This window comes from Passer montanus, unplaced genomic scaffold (assembly GCF_014805655.1).
Source record: "Passer montanus isolate IOZ18808 unplaced genomic scaffold, ASM1480565v1 scaffold14, whole genome shotgun sequence".
Taxonomy (NCBI): Eukaryota; Metazoa; Chordata; class Aves; order Passeriformes; family Passeridae; genus Passer; species Passer montanus.
In genome coordinates this window covers 12,548,001-12,564,035 of record NW_024360941.1, presented here as the reverse complement: position 1 = coordinate 12,564,035, position 16,035 = coordinate 12,548,001, and the positions used below count along the sequence as shown (strand labels likewise).

At 37.6% G+C, this 16,035-nt stretch overlaps 1 protein-coding gene across 2 annotated transcripts in view; it reads left to right on the top strand.

Moving 5' to 3' along the window:
- The window catches only part of CFAP97 (cilia and flagella associated protein 97), a 28,744-nt gene that overhangs the window by 735 nt on the left and 11,974 nt on the right, over positions 1 to 16,035 (top strand). For both annotated transcript variants that reach the window (XM_039700154.1, XM_039700155.1), the window contains exons 2-3: positions 9,344 to 10,216; positions 10,305 to 10,376. In XM_039700154.1, the coding sequence (XP_039556088.1) occupies positions 9,364 to 10,216; positions 10,305 to 10,376 (925 nt within the window). In that variant the 5' untranslated portion in view covers positions 9,344 to 9,363. The remainder of the gene's footprint in view (positions 1 to 9,343; positions 10,217 to 10,304; positions 10,377 to 16,035) is intronic.

The window sequence follows — 16,035 nt, the reverse complement described above, 5'->3', positions numbered from 1 at the left end:
GCCCAGATAGAGTTCAGGGGGGTGTTTTGGTTGGGCTTAATTGGTGGGAACGAAGTCGCTTGGAATGGTTATTGCAGACAGCTTTCCTCCAGGGTGTTAATCATCGCAGGAGTCACATTTTCCTCAGAACTCACGTGTAACTCCCCCTGCCCAGCACAGGGCTGTGTTCTGCTGTAATGACTCCCAAAGTGGGGCTGTGGTTTGGGAAAAGAACTAGCCACCAAATCTCTTAGCCCCTCTGGATTAAGTTGGAAATCACAAATAAGGTACTTCTGAAACCTGGGCTCCTGTAGCAGAGCAGAGTACTGAATTAATTTGAAAGAGACTTGGTGAGATGCTGCAACAAAATGCAATATATGTTGTCTTTGTGAAACATTGGGGTTTTTTTCTGGAGTTTTCACAGCATTTTAAAATGTAGTTCAGCATGGCGTATGGCACAACTTAATTTAAAGTCGTATAATCTTTATGCCTGACAGAAGTTTTTCCTTTCCAAGCAGTTTTTTGAAAACTGGTTTAATTACAGTATGCAAATACTTGCACTTTTATATTCTTACTGTATAATATAAATAAAAATCTAGTGTTTGCATGTGGACATGTACATATTTTTAAATTGCGTGGTTAAAATTTCTATGCAGCATTCCTAAAAACACCAGGACAACAATGTGGGATGGAATGAATGTAATAGAAATAGCAGTGCTAAATTTCTTTTGTGTCCCTTGTTTTGTCTGTAGTGAGGTGCTCGATATATTGAATGGAATGCATTGTACACATTTTTGCTTCTTTGAGAAAATAGTTAATCCTCTTTTTTGGATAGAAAATGATTGCTGGAATTGTCCCTTGAGAGAGAACAAAGTTCCACAAAGTTAAATTCTTCAGTGGAGTTATTTGAAGACTAAAATGAAGTTGTTGTTGCTAAAAAATAGGCTTAAGAATGGGTTTGTGAAATAATTGGCATTTAAAAATATAGATGTCATAGCTTTGGACTCTGCTTCTGGAATGCTTCAAGCTCTTCCAACACTTGTTCCTGCTTTCTTTGTTTGGGTTTTTTTCTGTAGTGTATATGTTGTTCTTTTGGTTTTCTAAACCTAGATAATACTTTAATGGTTTGGGATAGAAACCAGAGAAAAGGACAAGTAATTTGGGGACATTCTATTCCTTTTCTTGGAACTTAAGGCTGTTTTGACCTACTGGGATTTTTGTTCTGGTTTTGTGCTTGCCTGTTTTTAGAAGGGCATTCAGAAGGCCCTGTGTTTCTTCATAAGACTTGGATGGGCTCAGAGGGCCATCAGGACTGCTGAGCTCATTGAGACTTTGAATGCAATTGCTAATTGGAAGGCTCAACCCAGGAACACCTAAAAGTGCAAATTCTGTAGGATGGGTGGCATGTGGTCATCTGTAGCATAGGTAACAGGATCATCTACAAGCTTTTTAAGCCCTTTCAGATAACATAATATTACACCTGAAGCTTAGATGTAAGAATCCGAAAGCGAGCTGGATCCTAGGTGAGCCTAGGTACTCCCAAAATTCATGGGAGATAGTCAGACTGTTACCTTACTGCTTCCACCAGAGCTGTTTCTTAAAGCTGTTTCGTGCTTTGCTTCCTGATGTTATGTTTGACCAAGACATCTGTGTTACTTGGCTGAGTTATTTTCCATCCAACAGTTTCAACTGATGTTTAAGTCACAGTTCAGTAATGAGTATTTGTGATTCTTGAAGTGTTTCATTGTAATAATAAGCACTGGAATTCTGGGAAACCCATATTATGTTGAATTTAATACAGCCCTCTGTTTCAACATCTTACCTGCTTTTCCATGCTTGATGTTTTCTCATCTGAAGAAAGGAACAAGTCACAAAAATATAATGCAAGAGATTATCTCAAGAGGCTTTTACCTCATTTGCCTCTTACACACATTCTGAGGAAACAGAAATATATTTAGACTCTTCCTAAGTGATATTTTTGAAGCTTTCTATACTGATTTAGTGACTGAATTTCTGTGCTTTCTCCTGCTCATCTGTACTAGGCAGTGCTTGTTCCTCTTATCTATAAATATATTCACTGAAAATTAAAAATTCCATCTTATTTTCAGTGGTTGTGGAGAATGTAATTGTGACATCTATAAAACTGTATGTGTGTGTGTTTTAAACTGTGATAATAAGTACTTCTTATGATGGAGAGCCTTATGAAGGAAATACTTCCAGAAACTCAGGTCTCTGATGTGTGTTGAAGCACATCTATGCAAACAGTAAAGGAAATGCTAATGACACACCTAATTGTCTAGTTAGGTCACTAAGCACACTAAATTTATAATGTTAGAAGCATGGAAAACACTTGTAGTTCAATGGGCATTTCTGTTGTGGGAGACACTGCACGTGTTGTGCCACTTGGTAGAGATGGCCTGATATTCAGAAATATACTGTGATTTATCTGCTGTGATTTATCTCCATCAATAGTTTGTGGTGTACTTGATTCCTTTATGGTCCTGCCATCTGTTTCATGACTGGCAAATGTAACTCCAGCCTTTACATGGCAGATACACTGAAGCTTTGCTTTAATAAGAGCAGTTGTTTTCCTTTTTCTTGCACGTGGTTTTGCACTGCTGTGCCAGACTCTCCCCCTTCAGTTGTGGATAGCCTGGTTGACATGTTGCCCCCAAAATTAAATAATGATATCAGACAGTAATACTCTTCATAGATATGTACCAATATAGAAGGAATGGGAAAACAAAGCTGGACCTTTACTTTGCTCTTCGCCATTGATACCTGGCAGTAGAGTCTGTCCTTTTCTGGGCTTTTTGTACCTGTTCTGTATTATCAAAAGACTGTGGCTATGGGTCACTTCTGGGAAAGATCAATACCAGTGACCAGTTTTCCCCTAGTAGCTTGCTGCCTTCTAGTCTTTGAGGTAGATGGAGTTGGGACTCTTCCAGAAATTGTATGGCAGCAGCCCCATGAGACTTCAGTGTGGGTGGTGTCACTTGTACAAGTGGAAGACCTTCCAGAAGCTACTGCTACTTTTATTAACCAGTATATGATTTTTTGTCCTTATTTTTGATTGTAATTGTTAGCTACTTCTTTTCTTCATGGCTTTAGAGGGTTTGTGAGTAATTTTGTTGGGATTCTCAGCAGTGAGTGAGTGGCCATGGTTTGTTTAGACAAACCTGATGGCCATCATCACTCCCATCATTTAACTTCAGTGTTTTCTGACCCAGCCTTTCTGCTCAAGGGGTCACAAGGTGACTTTTGCTGAAGAGCCTGAAGAACAAATATTTAATGTGTTTCTATGAGTGAAGTCCTGAAGCCACAGATAGACACCTCTCAGCGTAATGTATTGCAGCTTCTCACAGTAGGGGAATAGCTTATTTTTGCCTCAAGAGGAAATATTTTTTCTTTTCTTCCCCCCCCGCCCCCCATTTCTGCCTGTTGTCTCTCCTCCCTGCCTTGTACATTAACTTGAAGGCCTTTGCCCAGCAGCTCTCTGGGGCTCTTTGGTGGTCATGTGCTTTCATTTGCTCTAACCCTAATGGCAATTGACTGTGTTTCAGGATTTTCTAGTGCCCATTGGCTGAACTCAATTCTTATTTGGAATAGCTGTGAGACTCAGGACTTTGTTGCAACTCTTCTTAGAAGACTTGAATACTTTGAAGCATCTCCAGTGAGCCTAACTGTTTGAGACAGAACTGCTGTTCTGAGGCCTAATCTGTCATAGTTTTGGGAGTTAATAATCTGTATCTTAGAGCATACAGGGGAAAATCCTTCCATTGTGTCTAGCAGAGAGAACTAAGGATGCAGGACAGCTGTAGCAGGTATTGTGCTCTGAGCTTGGAAAATCAGAATATCTGCTGAAGAGACTGGTTGTTTCATTTGTTGGGGATTTTGCTTAAAGGAAGTAGTTTCCTAAGAGCTATGTTTCTTCCTTTGCATGATTTGTTGTTCTTAGTAACAAATATGAAAGCTTTCATTTAAGAAGAGGTAAATAAGGCTGAGTATATGTGGTTTGTTGCACAGGTGTGTTTTCTTATGTTTCCCCTCTTTTGAACTACAAACTCCCAAAAGTAGAACTTTTCTCATCCTAACATTTTGATCGCTCTCTTCAAGACGTTTTCAAATTTGTCTTTTTTTGTTTGTCTACTGGAGTTTTCTTCTTAAGCTTCAGCCAAAAATGAGGAAGAGGGAGCCAGGTGTGGTTCCTTTAGCCTTTTTAACTTCTCCCAAGCTCACCATACAAGAGGCAATTTGGCAGTCCTGGGGCAGGAACCCCAGAGGGGAAATAACAAAAATGTAGAATCAGAAGATTTTGGAGTGCCGTAGAGAACGCGTACCATTGGTAGTATAAGTCTTTTATTTAAAACACTTTCAACCCTAAAACAGAAGGTGCCATGTTGAAGCTAAATACAATAATATACTGCTTCTGATACTTTACATGTTTTTTTAATACATCCTAATGATGTATGTTCTTTTTTGTTGCTTTAAACATACTGAGTGTACTATGCTTTATGGGAATGTACAGGATGCACACAGTAACATCAGACATTTCTGATTCAGCCCCTAGGATGTCTAAGGGTCTCGTTTTCCCTTTCTATTAATTACCAGAATCTTATGTTACAAAAGCATTTAGGCCCTTCAGAGGATGCATAGCATGCAGGCTCAGAGTGTGGTGTCCCTACATGCTAGGAATCTGTATGTCATCGGACAGAGAAAAACCGGCTTTCCTTGGACCATGTTTGTTTGCACGCTAGAAATTTTTATGTTACAAGATCAGGAAAAAAACCCCAGTTGTCCTCTCTATAGAAATCATTCTCTTCCTTCATTATGAGAGTAGAATGCTAAGAAAGTTGATCACTACTTGTACCTGAATGTTGATTTTTCTTTTTCTTTTCTTCTATGATTTATTTCAGAACTCTTGGATGCACAACTTTCAGATGGCGTGCATTTTAAAAAGTGAAAGATTTAGTGGATAACTTTAAGGTTTACAAGTTTAAATCCTCAAATCTTTCACTGGGTATTTAATGTACTTCGTGTTAGTTTCTGACATTCAAAAATGTTTTCAAAAGGCAGAGATATGTTGAACCACAAACCCACATCTAAGTCTGTATCCTCATTACACGACTTTTATGTACCATCCCACATTTCTAGGAGATACTTCAAATCACAGTCATGCCTAATGACCTGCTCTTAGGCATTGCCTACAGAAATATTTCAGATGGTGCTGTAGTTGGCAGATTTGCAGCTGGCAGGAGAAAAACACACAATATGCTTAGTGTGATTAGGGTCTTGATCTGTTTTTTGACATGGAGGAGGCTGTCAAAATGCTGCTTGTTCTTTGGGTAGTGCAGCAGCGGGCTGTGGTTGACTTGTGCAGGAGCTGCATGGTCTTTGTTCTTGCTGGGGAGAATGTGGATGTGGTCTCACATCTAGGTAGTCAGACTCTCAGTGTGTCAAATCTCTGGTGAGAAAGTGTGGGTCTCTAAAACCCTGACAGCCAGACTGCACGTTCACCTTGGCTGCTCGGCCACTGCTTTCTGATCTTAAATGGGTCAAGCTTGAAGGGATTAAAAAGTGGTATAAACTAGTTCTTCCTAAACTAGGAAGAGCTGCAGTGAGGAAGAGACAGAGACAAAAGGGTGCACTTGGCTGTGGTGAGTGATTGTTACTGTTGCAAGAAAAATGGGGTGAGAGGTAGAGAATTACATGGGGAGAAGAAATATTACAGTAAAAAAAAATCTAGCAAACAATTAATGGCCAGCCTACTCTTTGGAGTTGATCATGCTTGTATTGGAGGGTTCCATAAGCCACAAAAAGCATGTGTTTTTTTTGTAAATAAATACAAAAACTGAAATTAGCAGTTCATGGTAAGTATTTGACTGTAATGACAGCTTTTTAGGGATTTCAGAGTATCACTTGTTGACTCTGTTTTAAAAACAGGCAGCATAGCAGAACTCTGCATTTCTCACAGAAGTAAAATTACACTCTGTGTTGTATATAAATGGGTGTGAAATTGTAAACAGAACCAATTTATTGATTTAGGCATGCTTTATCAGCAAAATTGCCTCCTCTGTATTGTCATCTTGGTAAATTCCAGTTCTGCTGCAGACGTTCTCAATGCAGGAGTGGAATAGGATCCAAGAATACCATCTCTTTGTTTATTTCCTCTTGTTTGGTTTTATTGTAAATTAACAATTAAATTAATTTAAAAATGAATTAATCTTAAGTTTGTGAATGATTGACAGTGAGAGACATGGCGTGTTGGTTTCCCATTAAAATGAAGGCTAAAGTTGTTAGGGATTGTACTAGAAGAGTGAAATATGCATTTGTCAGTGGAATGACTGCTGCTCCTTGGGCAGGGCCAGACTGCTAAACGATCTCTCCTGTGCTGGTGGTCGCTGTCTGCAAAGCAGTTATGTCTCAGTCTTCCTAGGAAACAGCCCACTGGCAGGTGAGCTCTTCCTGAATCATGTGGAGTGGGAAGATGTGTGCTCCCTGGCTGGCATTAATGGAAAGGCATGTACAAGCTTGTTGCTATCTTTTATCACCTTTTGCTAGCTCTACACTGCCCTTTTGTCTTGAGTTAAATCCCACCTTCGTGTCAGAGACAGCGTTCAGAGGAGTCATCTGAGAAGCCGTGGTGTGTCTACACATTGTAGCCAATGAGATACTGTTAGTTTAGTCTCCTTTGCAGGCATAGCATTACATGAACTAAAAATACATGGATGTGATTGCACCTCAACAAAACATTATATTTTAAGTTATACTGAAGTTTTCAGCTATATTAAGCTATCCTAGTTTGTCTGCACCCACCTGCAAACCCTTTTTGCCTTGGCCCCTTATGCTCTTATGTATATAACAGCGCTAACATTATTTCAAATCTGTGTTTGAGACAAGTGAAATACACCACATCTTTGCTTTTACCAATCAGTCATAATATTTCTAGTTAAGAGCTGGAGAGATGCTAGTTCCTTAAGTAATAAAAGCCTTTCATCATGGAGAAGAAAGGGTTTTATTTTTAAACTCTACTTCCTATATTAATTTTCTTTGTAGAATTGGCTTTGTTCAAGTTGTACTTGCTTCATGAATAAATAATTAATGGTCTATACTTAACAGGTTTTGTTCCTTTCTGGTTTAGATTACATGAGGTATAAAATTAAATTTAAATAAATTTAAATAAATAATGTGTTACTCCTCTGATTGTTTTTTATTTTTCTATTGTGCATGTTTTTATATATTAAAATGTCTTATCCTTTTAGGAAGCTGCTCAGGAAAAACTTTCAGGAATTCACACGATAGTTGCACATTGCAGGTTATACAAGATGCCTGAAGCCAGGTATCACAAGAAGTGACTGGAAGGGTGAAACCAATAGCCCAGCTGTAGTGCATCTGCACCAGTGCACACAAGATGGGTAAAAGCCAGGAGGAGGCAGAAGCCATAGTGCTGTGGGATAACCATGACGTAGTTGCCATCACGGAAATGTGGTGGGGTGATTGTCATGGCTGGACTGGTGCCATGACAGTCATACAGTCTTGTATGGATGGTTATAAGCTCCTCAGAAGGGACGTGCAAGGGAGGAGAGGTGGTGGGGTGACCCTCTATGTTAGGGAGTGTTTCAGCTGTGTAGAGCTCAAGGATAGTGATGATTTAAGGCCGAGTGCCTGTGAGTGAGAACCAGGGACATGGCCAACAAGGCAGTCAGCCCTGAGGGATGTCTCCTATATACCACCCTGGCTGGATGAAGAGGCAGAGGAAGTATTCTGTAAGCAGCAGTCTGGTGTTTTATGGTGGCTAGTGCCTGTTCTTGTGTGCAAATTTAACTTGTTGGATATCTGCAAGTTTCCAAAAGTTTGTTTTCTTGCTCTTTGAAGAGCTAGGTGCTTTAGAGAGTTAGCTTTGTGGTCCTGAAAATTGATCTCTGCCTTTGTTGCTTAATAGTGTTTTCAGCTTTATACATCTAACTATAATAAGTCTCTTTTCAGTTCTTTGGCTTTGTAATTCTTAAAACTATAGGAGATTCCAGACTTTGGTTTTATGTTGTGATTTGAGGAGCGTATTTTCAATTCCTCTAAACCAGTATTATTTGAGAAGTGGCAAAATATGAGTGACCTTTAAAAATTCTGTATTTTGAAGTAATTTTTAGCTAGAACCTTTCCTGGAAATTCCTTTTTTCCACCTTTGTTTGCCATGGCAACAAACTATATGTGGTTTAAGGAAGACCATCCATCTTGTAAAATATTCTGGTTCTCTGGCCTTGTATGGTTGCTTCCACTGTCTTCATGTTTAGTTTTCCTGGGTCTAAAGAATGTTACATATTTATTGATTGTATTTTACTAAATTATTTCAACAGTGAAATCTGTTGTAAAGAGTAGGAGAAAAGTGCCTCTGGTTAGATGAGTCTTTGATAGTGGCTGATTTTGTTTGTTTGGGGGGTGTTTGGATTTTTTTTGTTTATACCCTATATATATACAACTAATGAGTGGAAACTTGTATCCTCCTGCCACATGCATAAAATGAAACACCATAAAATTCCGTAAGAAGTAGAACATAATAGAAGCAGCTTTGTAGAACATAATGGTTTAACACTGAGGTCCTGATGTCTGCAGTATTATGTATTTGGACTAGCCATGATCTGGTCCCATGGACTAATGGTAACTTTTGGTTTAAATGCACTATTTTCATGCCTGGATCACACTTTTTAAAGTCTAGGTTCATCTGAAAGAATTAAGTTTCTTTACTGTACTGTGGAGTGTGAGTTACAGAAGACTGCCATGAAAAGCAGGCTCCTTGTCCAAACTAAAACATGAGCACTGACACGCCCACATCTGTCACAATTTAACCTTGAAGCCATGGATCTTTCAACATAAATTGAAATTTCTCCTAATTTTAAGTACTGAAAGTGTGCCGTGTGTGTAGCGTGTCAGCCAAGATGGTGACCATTGTATACAAACAAGGTTTACAATATAAAATTCCAACTAATGATAGCTCATAAGTGGCTGTAGCTTCAAATAGCTCTACCTTAAAGGGAAAAAATAAGACATGTTAATTGCTTGTTTGTAATAGTTAAAATTTTTTACCCACTAAGGGTGTTTGACAAATTTGCTTAGAAGTAATAGTTTAGAAATTGTGATGGGTTGGCTTAAAGTAATCTGTACAATCTAATATATGAGCTGTGTGCAGTAAGGTGGTGCTGAATTTTTTTACTGAGTTCACTATGGAATTGTCTCTAGCAACTTTATGTAATTAATTGCAGAATTATAAATTACTAGAGCTAAAAGAGTGAAGCAAAACTATTATACTGAAAGTGTATTTGGATCTGTTTTTACACAAATATCTGGAAATGTTTTCTGATGCTTGCAGGTGGCACTTCATATTTCGTTATGGACCGTTTTGAAGACATATCAGATGGTGAAGTGGATCATGCCTTCTTTGACAGTGACTTTGAGGAAGAGAAAAAGAAAGCTGAAGAAAATGATGAATGTGTAGAGAAAGGAAGTACAAAGGCAACTCTTGCAGACACTGATTTGGTTTCTAATTCAAAGGATGAAAAGTGTTGTGAGGAGGAAAGTGAAGAAGAACAGTTAGATTTGCAAAGGGATCAGTCCCTAGAAAATAGCAACAGTCCTATTGAAGATGCTTCCTCTTTGACAGATTCTCCAGTTGCAGAGAATGCAGGTACATCTGGAGCAGCACATGCAGCAAATAGAGGAACAGAGGAGATTGTTCCTGCTGGAATTCCTAAAATAGTTAAAGAAGGTGAAGAAGATTACTATACAGATGAAGAAGACAGTAGTGATGATGGCAAAAAACAGGTTAGACCAAAGTCAGCTAAGCAACCAAACATAAAAAAGGCTAGCAAAAAATATACTATCAGCTCGTCATCGTCTTCTTCCTCCTCCTCATCCTCCTCATCATCATCCTCAAGCTCAGATACAGATGGTTCTGACACAGATTCTGATAGCTGTTTATCAGATTTATCTCACTCTTCCCCAAAAAGTAATGCTTGTAGACATGTTCTTCTGTCTCCAAAACAAAAATTCAAGTCAGCAATGAAATCAGCAGAAGGAAAACCAAAGCTTGGTGATGACTTGGAGGAGTCTGAAGACACAGTGACTGACGTAACACCTCTGTCAACTCCAGACATCAGTCCTATCCAGTCCTTTGAATTTGTAGCATCAAATGATAAGAAACTAAAAGTAAAGAGACAGGAAAATGTGAACCAAGAATTATATGGTAATTTGGAGAATTTAAGTACAACACTAAATGTGCAAAACCTATGGGGCTGGGAAATTCAATCTCATATCTGTATTTCTTTCATTAGATTCCGAGTTTGATCGCAGATATAGTCGAAAAGTATTGCATGATGCCATGGACCTGAATCAGCTTCTGAAAGGTGATTTTTAAATTTTCTTTTTACAAAATACAGCATCTGCCACTTGTTGAGAACAGCTGTGTTCTAATACAGAGAGAGTGGGATTTTCATATACCATGTGTATTTTTAAAACTGATTGCTGTTTAAGTGGTGTTGGTCTAATTCTCTGAATTCTTCTCTATGTAATAGTACTGATTCTGCAGTAGAGAAAAGAAGCATGCATTGGTTTGCATATACATAGAAGTAAGATATACAGGCAGGGTGAATCTAAAAAAGGTTTGATATATTAATAAATTGGTCAGTAAAACTGCACATGGATTTTAAGGTGTACTGGACTATGGCACAATTTAATATCTAAATTAAAATATCAACCTTTCTCTTGAAAGTCTGGATTATCAACCTTCAATCAAAATTTCATTGCATTATAAATGGTATTCATGTACTTGAACTTCTAGTACCTTTTTGATAATTGAACAGAAGTATTTGAAATTCTTTCCTGAGCTAGGTGTCTGACTTCTAAAATAACATAGATTGAATAAAGGTATTTTAAAAATAAAAATAGCAGATAATCTTTACTAAAACTTGAGTGGTTGCTTCTGGCTAACAGACTTTAAAAATCTTAATAATGAAGCCTGAGAAAATTTGCAATCTCTTTCCCTGCATTCATTGCACACCTTCATTACATGGGGTAAGAATGCCGTGGATGATCTCATGTGCATATTTTAAGGTCTACATGGTGCTTTTCCATTTGTTTTCATGGCCCAGAGTTTTCAGTACTAAAATCTGTGGATTAAAGAAGGCTTAAATCAAGAAATCTGCTGATCTCAAGTGAGGAAAGCCTCTTGCAATTTAGGTCTGGTACATTCCAAGCCAGGTTGGCTGTGTTGAATTAAGCCTGGCACGACTAAAACTGCATGTATTGTGTTTCTTCACTTTGCACCTTGCCAGACTGAGCTTCTAGTGCATAAGGATTTAGAATGTATTGTACACATAGGTTAACTTGCCTGTAAGTAAAAACTGGAGATTTTACTTGGAAATTCCTCTGATATTAAGAAAAGCCATGCTACCAGTCAAGAAAGGTAGAGCTTTTTCTCATCCCTGACAGTCCTTGTGCTTCAGTCATTCTTTCGTACTAGAAACAATTCCAACCAGCTGTCAGAACATGATGTCAGAAGAATTGTTACTCAGCAATTGAAATTATGATGTCCCATGTCCTTATTTGTTCTCTGTTAGCAAGAAGCTATTTAATAACCAGTGATTACCAATGGATTCATCTCATCCCTAAAACAAATGGGTATTATTGCTCAGAGTAGGTTTTCTCAGAGATGAATCTCTGTTGGGGAGAGGAACTTTTTTATCAAAACTGAAAACCAGTTCTAAATAACAATAATAAAGATAGAGTAATGAGGAGTAGAATGCATATGGTCTAGCAGCTAATGTTCCTGATAAAGTGTATATTACTCCCAAGTGCCTCTCTAAATCGGCAAGCACAACATAGCTTAATTAGTTTGGCCATTTTGAAGTTTAAATGCGGCAAAATTATTAATAGTGGAAATTAAGTAGTCTGGGAAAATAGGAGCTAATCTTATTCTGAGTTATTGCTTGCAGATTTTTTTGTACATGTTAGGGGGGAAAAAAAAGTGCAAATAGTTTTCCGCCACCTGCTAGTCTCCATTAAATGTTCATCAGAACTACATAGGCATAAATGTTGCTTCAAGTGAGAACACTGCAAACCCAGACCTGAGTGCATAAAAAAAAAATCATGATTTGTTTTTAGAGCATAATATTTTTCCAGTACTTTATACTAATGAAGCATTTTATTTTTTATTTTTTTTTTAAATATGCTTGTAATATAGCTGGACCCAAGCATTTACAGCAGTTATACAAGTTTAATTTCCCAAGGGCCCCAGACACTTGCAGAATTTCTATGTGATCTGTAATATGTTGTTTCTATGGGGCACACAGTAATTAATTTTGTATGATTATTCACATTGCCAGTATGTACATTTGGGAAGACTGGAATCTCTTTTATTAAAAAAAGAATTGCAAGAACAAAAAAAAAAAGGAAAGAAATTTGCTCAGACAAGTTTTGGACTAGCACAAGAGTCTGGTTATTAGAGGCAACAAGGTGATTTGTGTATCTTAAAGCAGAATTAATTTGAAGTGTATAGAAACTGTTGCAGTTAAATTTGAAAGTAATTGAAAAAGTTTTTCCTTTATATGTCTTTTATGTACTTGTGCTCATATTAAAAACTATTAATTTGTAAGCATTTTAAAAATTATATTAGACAAAAATTTATCATGCCTTTACAACTCCTAAAGCTATGCTTGTTCTTGATAAAAGCTAAATTTTCTATTATGCATTACTTAATAAGATAAACTCTCACAACTAATGTAGTTCTGTCTGGAAATCTCAGTTTCCCTGCTCTATATTGCTCTTTGATTGGTTTTAGATGGTAGTGCTGATAGGAGGCTTGATTATAAATTTCAGGTAGAAATACAGTTTTTCTGTTGTTTCATGATGTTATATACATCTTTGTGTGTAATTGTTTTGTGATTCCATTGTGTTTCCACTTTGCTATAAACCTTAAAGATATTTCAGAAAATTAATAACTGAAACCAATATTCTAAACCTGTACTAATAAAAAATGTTGGAGTTATTTCCTCTGCTGTACTCTTGAGTAATCTGAACACAAAATCTTACCTTTTTTTTTGCTTATTGTGGTGAATTGTCTCTGATTTTGTGGGCATGTGCTGACCTCACTTGACCTCACTTAGACACCTACTGTCTTTGCCATGAACACAAAAGAGAATTAAGTATGGCAAGGCAAAGGAATAGATTGTAAAAGATTGTTTTTGAAGGTAATTTCATAAATCACCATGCTGGCAGCATTGCCAGTGAGTGCTACTATGCAGTCAGTGCATATTGGACATACATTCCTGCTGTGGATTACCTGATTTTCTGTCATCGCAAGTGTGTGGAGAATAGGAATATGATGCTGTATAAATGGTGCTTTGCAGAGGCAGGTTGGACAGATTTTCAGTCAGGTGACACTGGAAGCAGTGGCAACTGTTATTGCTGATTTGAAATTCAGGGGTCAGAAGTGTCACTCCTGCTTCAGGGAGACCTACAGGAGTTTTTCTCTGCTGCTTTTAGATTGCTTCTGTGACTTATTTGGACATCATTTAAGGAGTGGTGATTACTTCTGCCTGTTTTGTTAGGAGTATGCATGCTGTAGTATTAGTGGTACTCTTTCACAAAAATGACACAGTACACATTGTGTTGTCTCGTTTTTCCACTAAACTTTAGACTCTCCTGTGACATAGTTCCTATGCAGAGCAGTGTTGCATTTGTGTGGTTTAAAAAAGATCATCTATGGGTAAGGTCCAGTAAGTTATGGTTTGCATTGCTGTGGTGTTTGCAGATTAAATTCTTCCCGAGCATAAAGTAAAATAGAACTCCAATTAATTAACAGCTTGAAGAACAATAACCAGGTACGTTTACTGTGTTACCTGATCCAGTGCTTTGGTGTATTGCAGCAGTGTTGCAGCAAAAAGCTAGTTGTGAAGTTTCAAACGGGTTCTTGGGTCATATAGAATGCTAGTAATAAAAAGATCGTTTAAGGAATTGGAGAGTTTTAGATTGGTATTTTCATTCCATCCCCTTGAAAACGCACTTGCTGCTGTATGTGTTGTATTGGGTCTGAACTTCTGATGCAAAATTAATGAGTCTTCTGTAATTTAGCCATCTGTCAATAGATTATTTACTGGGTTTTGGCAGGTGTCCGATGAGGCGTCACTGAATAACTTCGCAACAGAGTCTTTGTGGTGTTCTTAATTCTTTCCCTGTATTAATATATTTCTCTTGAGTTGTGATAAATTCAATATTATGACTGTTAGCAAGCTCTCAACCTCAAAAGTTGCCAGAAAGCTGTTGGCAGTAGTAAAGTCAGTTTCTGCATTAAGAATAAATAAATAATAATGAGGCTAAGAATGAAGAACATACGGAAGAAAGTGGGATGGAGTCTCTTTCTGCCTGACACAAATGGGAAAGGCTGTCTTTGTGGTGAGGTGATAAAAGGTGTGGATGAAGCACTGTAGAAGTGATATATATTCAAAGGAAAAAGGCTAAGGAAAGGAAGACATGAATGAAAAAAGGAAAAGTCTGTGTGTTGAGGGAGGATGTGACTGAAGAAGCTGGAAGATGAGAGTAAAGTTAGTAATATTTGGTCCTTGTGTATGTAAGAAGTAGTATCCAGTAGAGCAATTCATGGATATGTACATAGATACATATTCACTCTAATTGCCTGAGAGCTTCTGGTAAAACAGGGGGTGCTTAATGCTGCAGAAGTTACATACCACTATCCCCAGGAGATCTGAGTGACATAGTGCAGTGCTTGTTGAGCCCTGTGTGTAGCAATTGCTTCAGGGTTCCTTGAATCATTGTTTCTAGTAGCATTTACTGACCAGCTTTGGGGTAAAAGGGAAAGGCCTTTGTTCCATATCATTGCTCTGGTTTTATTTTTTCATCACACCTAGCAGCAGTTTACCAGAAAAGTGAACAACTCAGAAAATAGTAGTAAGTAATTACCTTGAAGCATTTTTAATCTCTTTACTGGCTATAGTTCATAGTTACATCAGAAGTATATACAATCTCTGCCAAAGTATAACCTGCTGTCTAATAGTGAATTAAAAGTCATTGACCAGTGAAAGCATGAAACATGTATTTCTAACTGAAAAAGTCTTTATCCAGAATGCAATTGCTTTAAATTGATTTTGACTAGTTGGCACCTTCCAGAGAGGCAAAAGAATTGTTGGAAATTTGTGCTGACAGTCATTCAGAAATTTAAATGTCTCTTGGCATAGACTTCATCATCAATAGCATTGATGCCACAAGGCTAGGTCAAGACTGGAGTTTAACAACCGTTCTTTGTCTCAACTGGATTTCCACTTTTGCATATGATGTGCAATCCTCTTGAACCCATGAGGTGTTACGGATATAAGGCAAAAGGCAAAATTACCTTTCATAGCTCCATAATAATACAGTTACCAATTACATAACATGATATCTTCAGATAGTTGTTCAATTTACTTTCTTCTGTCTGTGTTCTGCAGTGCTGATTTTGATTGTTCCAATAAAGGCATTTTGAAATATTTTCTACTGAGATATATGCTGCAGATTGATGTGAATTGTGTGGGTCCAGTTATTTTCTTTGCATTTCTTTGTCCCGTGTAGGCTTATCCAGATGAGTCTCATTCCAGGTTTGTCTCCTCCAATGGTGTTGGTGGCTGTACTAGTTTTACCTTGAGAATAACTTACTAAACTGTAGAGATGTTTCTCAAGACATTTACATTGTATTAACCTGTTGGTTGGCACACTTGATCTGCACTAGTTTGTGTTGTGTCTTGGTTTTGAGGTGATTTGCATCTTCTCTTGACAAAGAAAAGCAGAATTTGCTACCGTGGACAACCTCACAGTTAGAGCTGCCTAGGGACAGTTCTTGTCTGTATTGGCTAGCATGTTGATAGTGCAAGTTTCCTAATTTCCAAATGAATGTTGAAATTCAGTAAGTGTTTGAGTTTCACATTTTGAATACTGTTTTTAAATTTCTCAAAGACAGTAGCAATATTTACTTGCATCAGTTCTGAAATAAAATCAGTTGAGATACTGCAAGAAAGA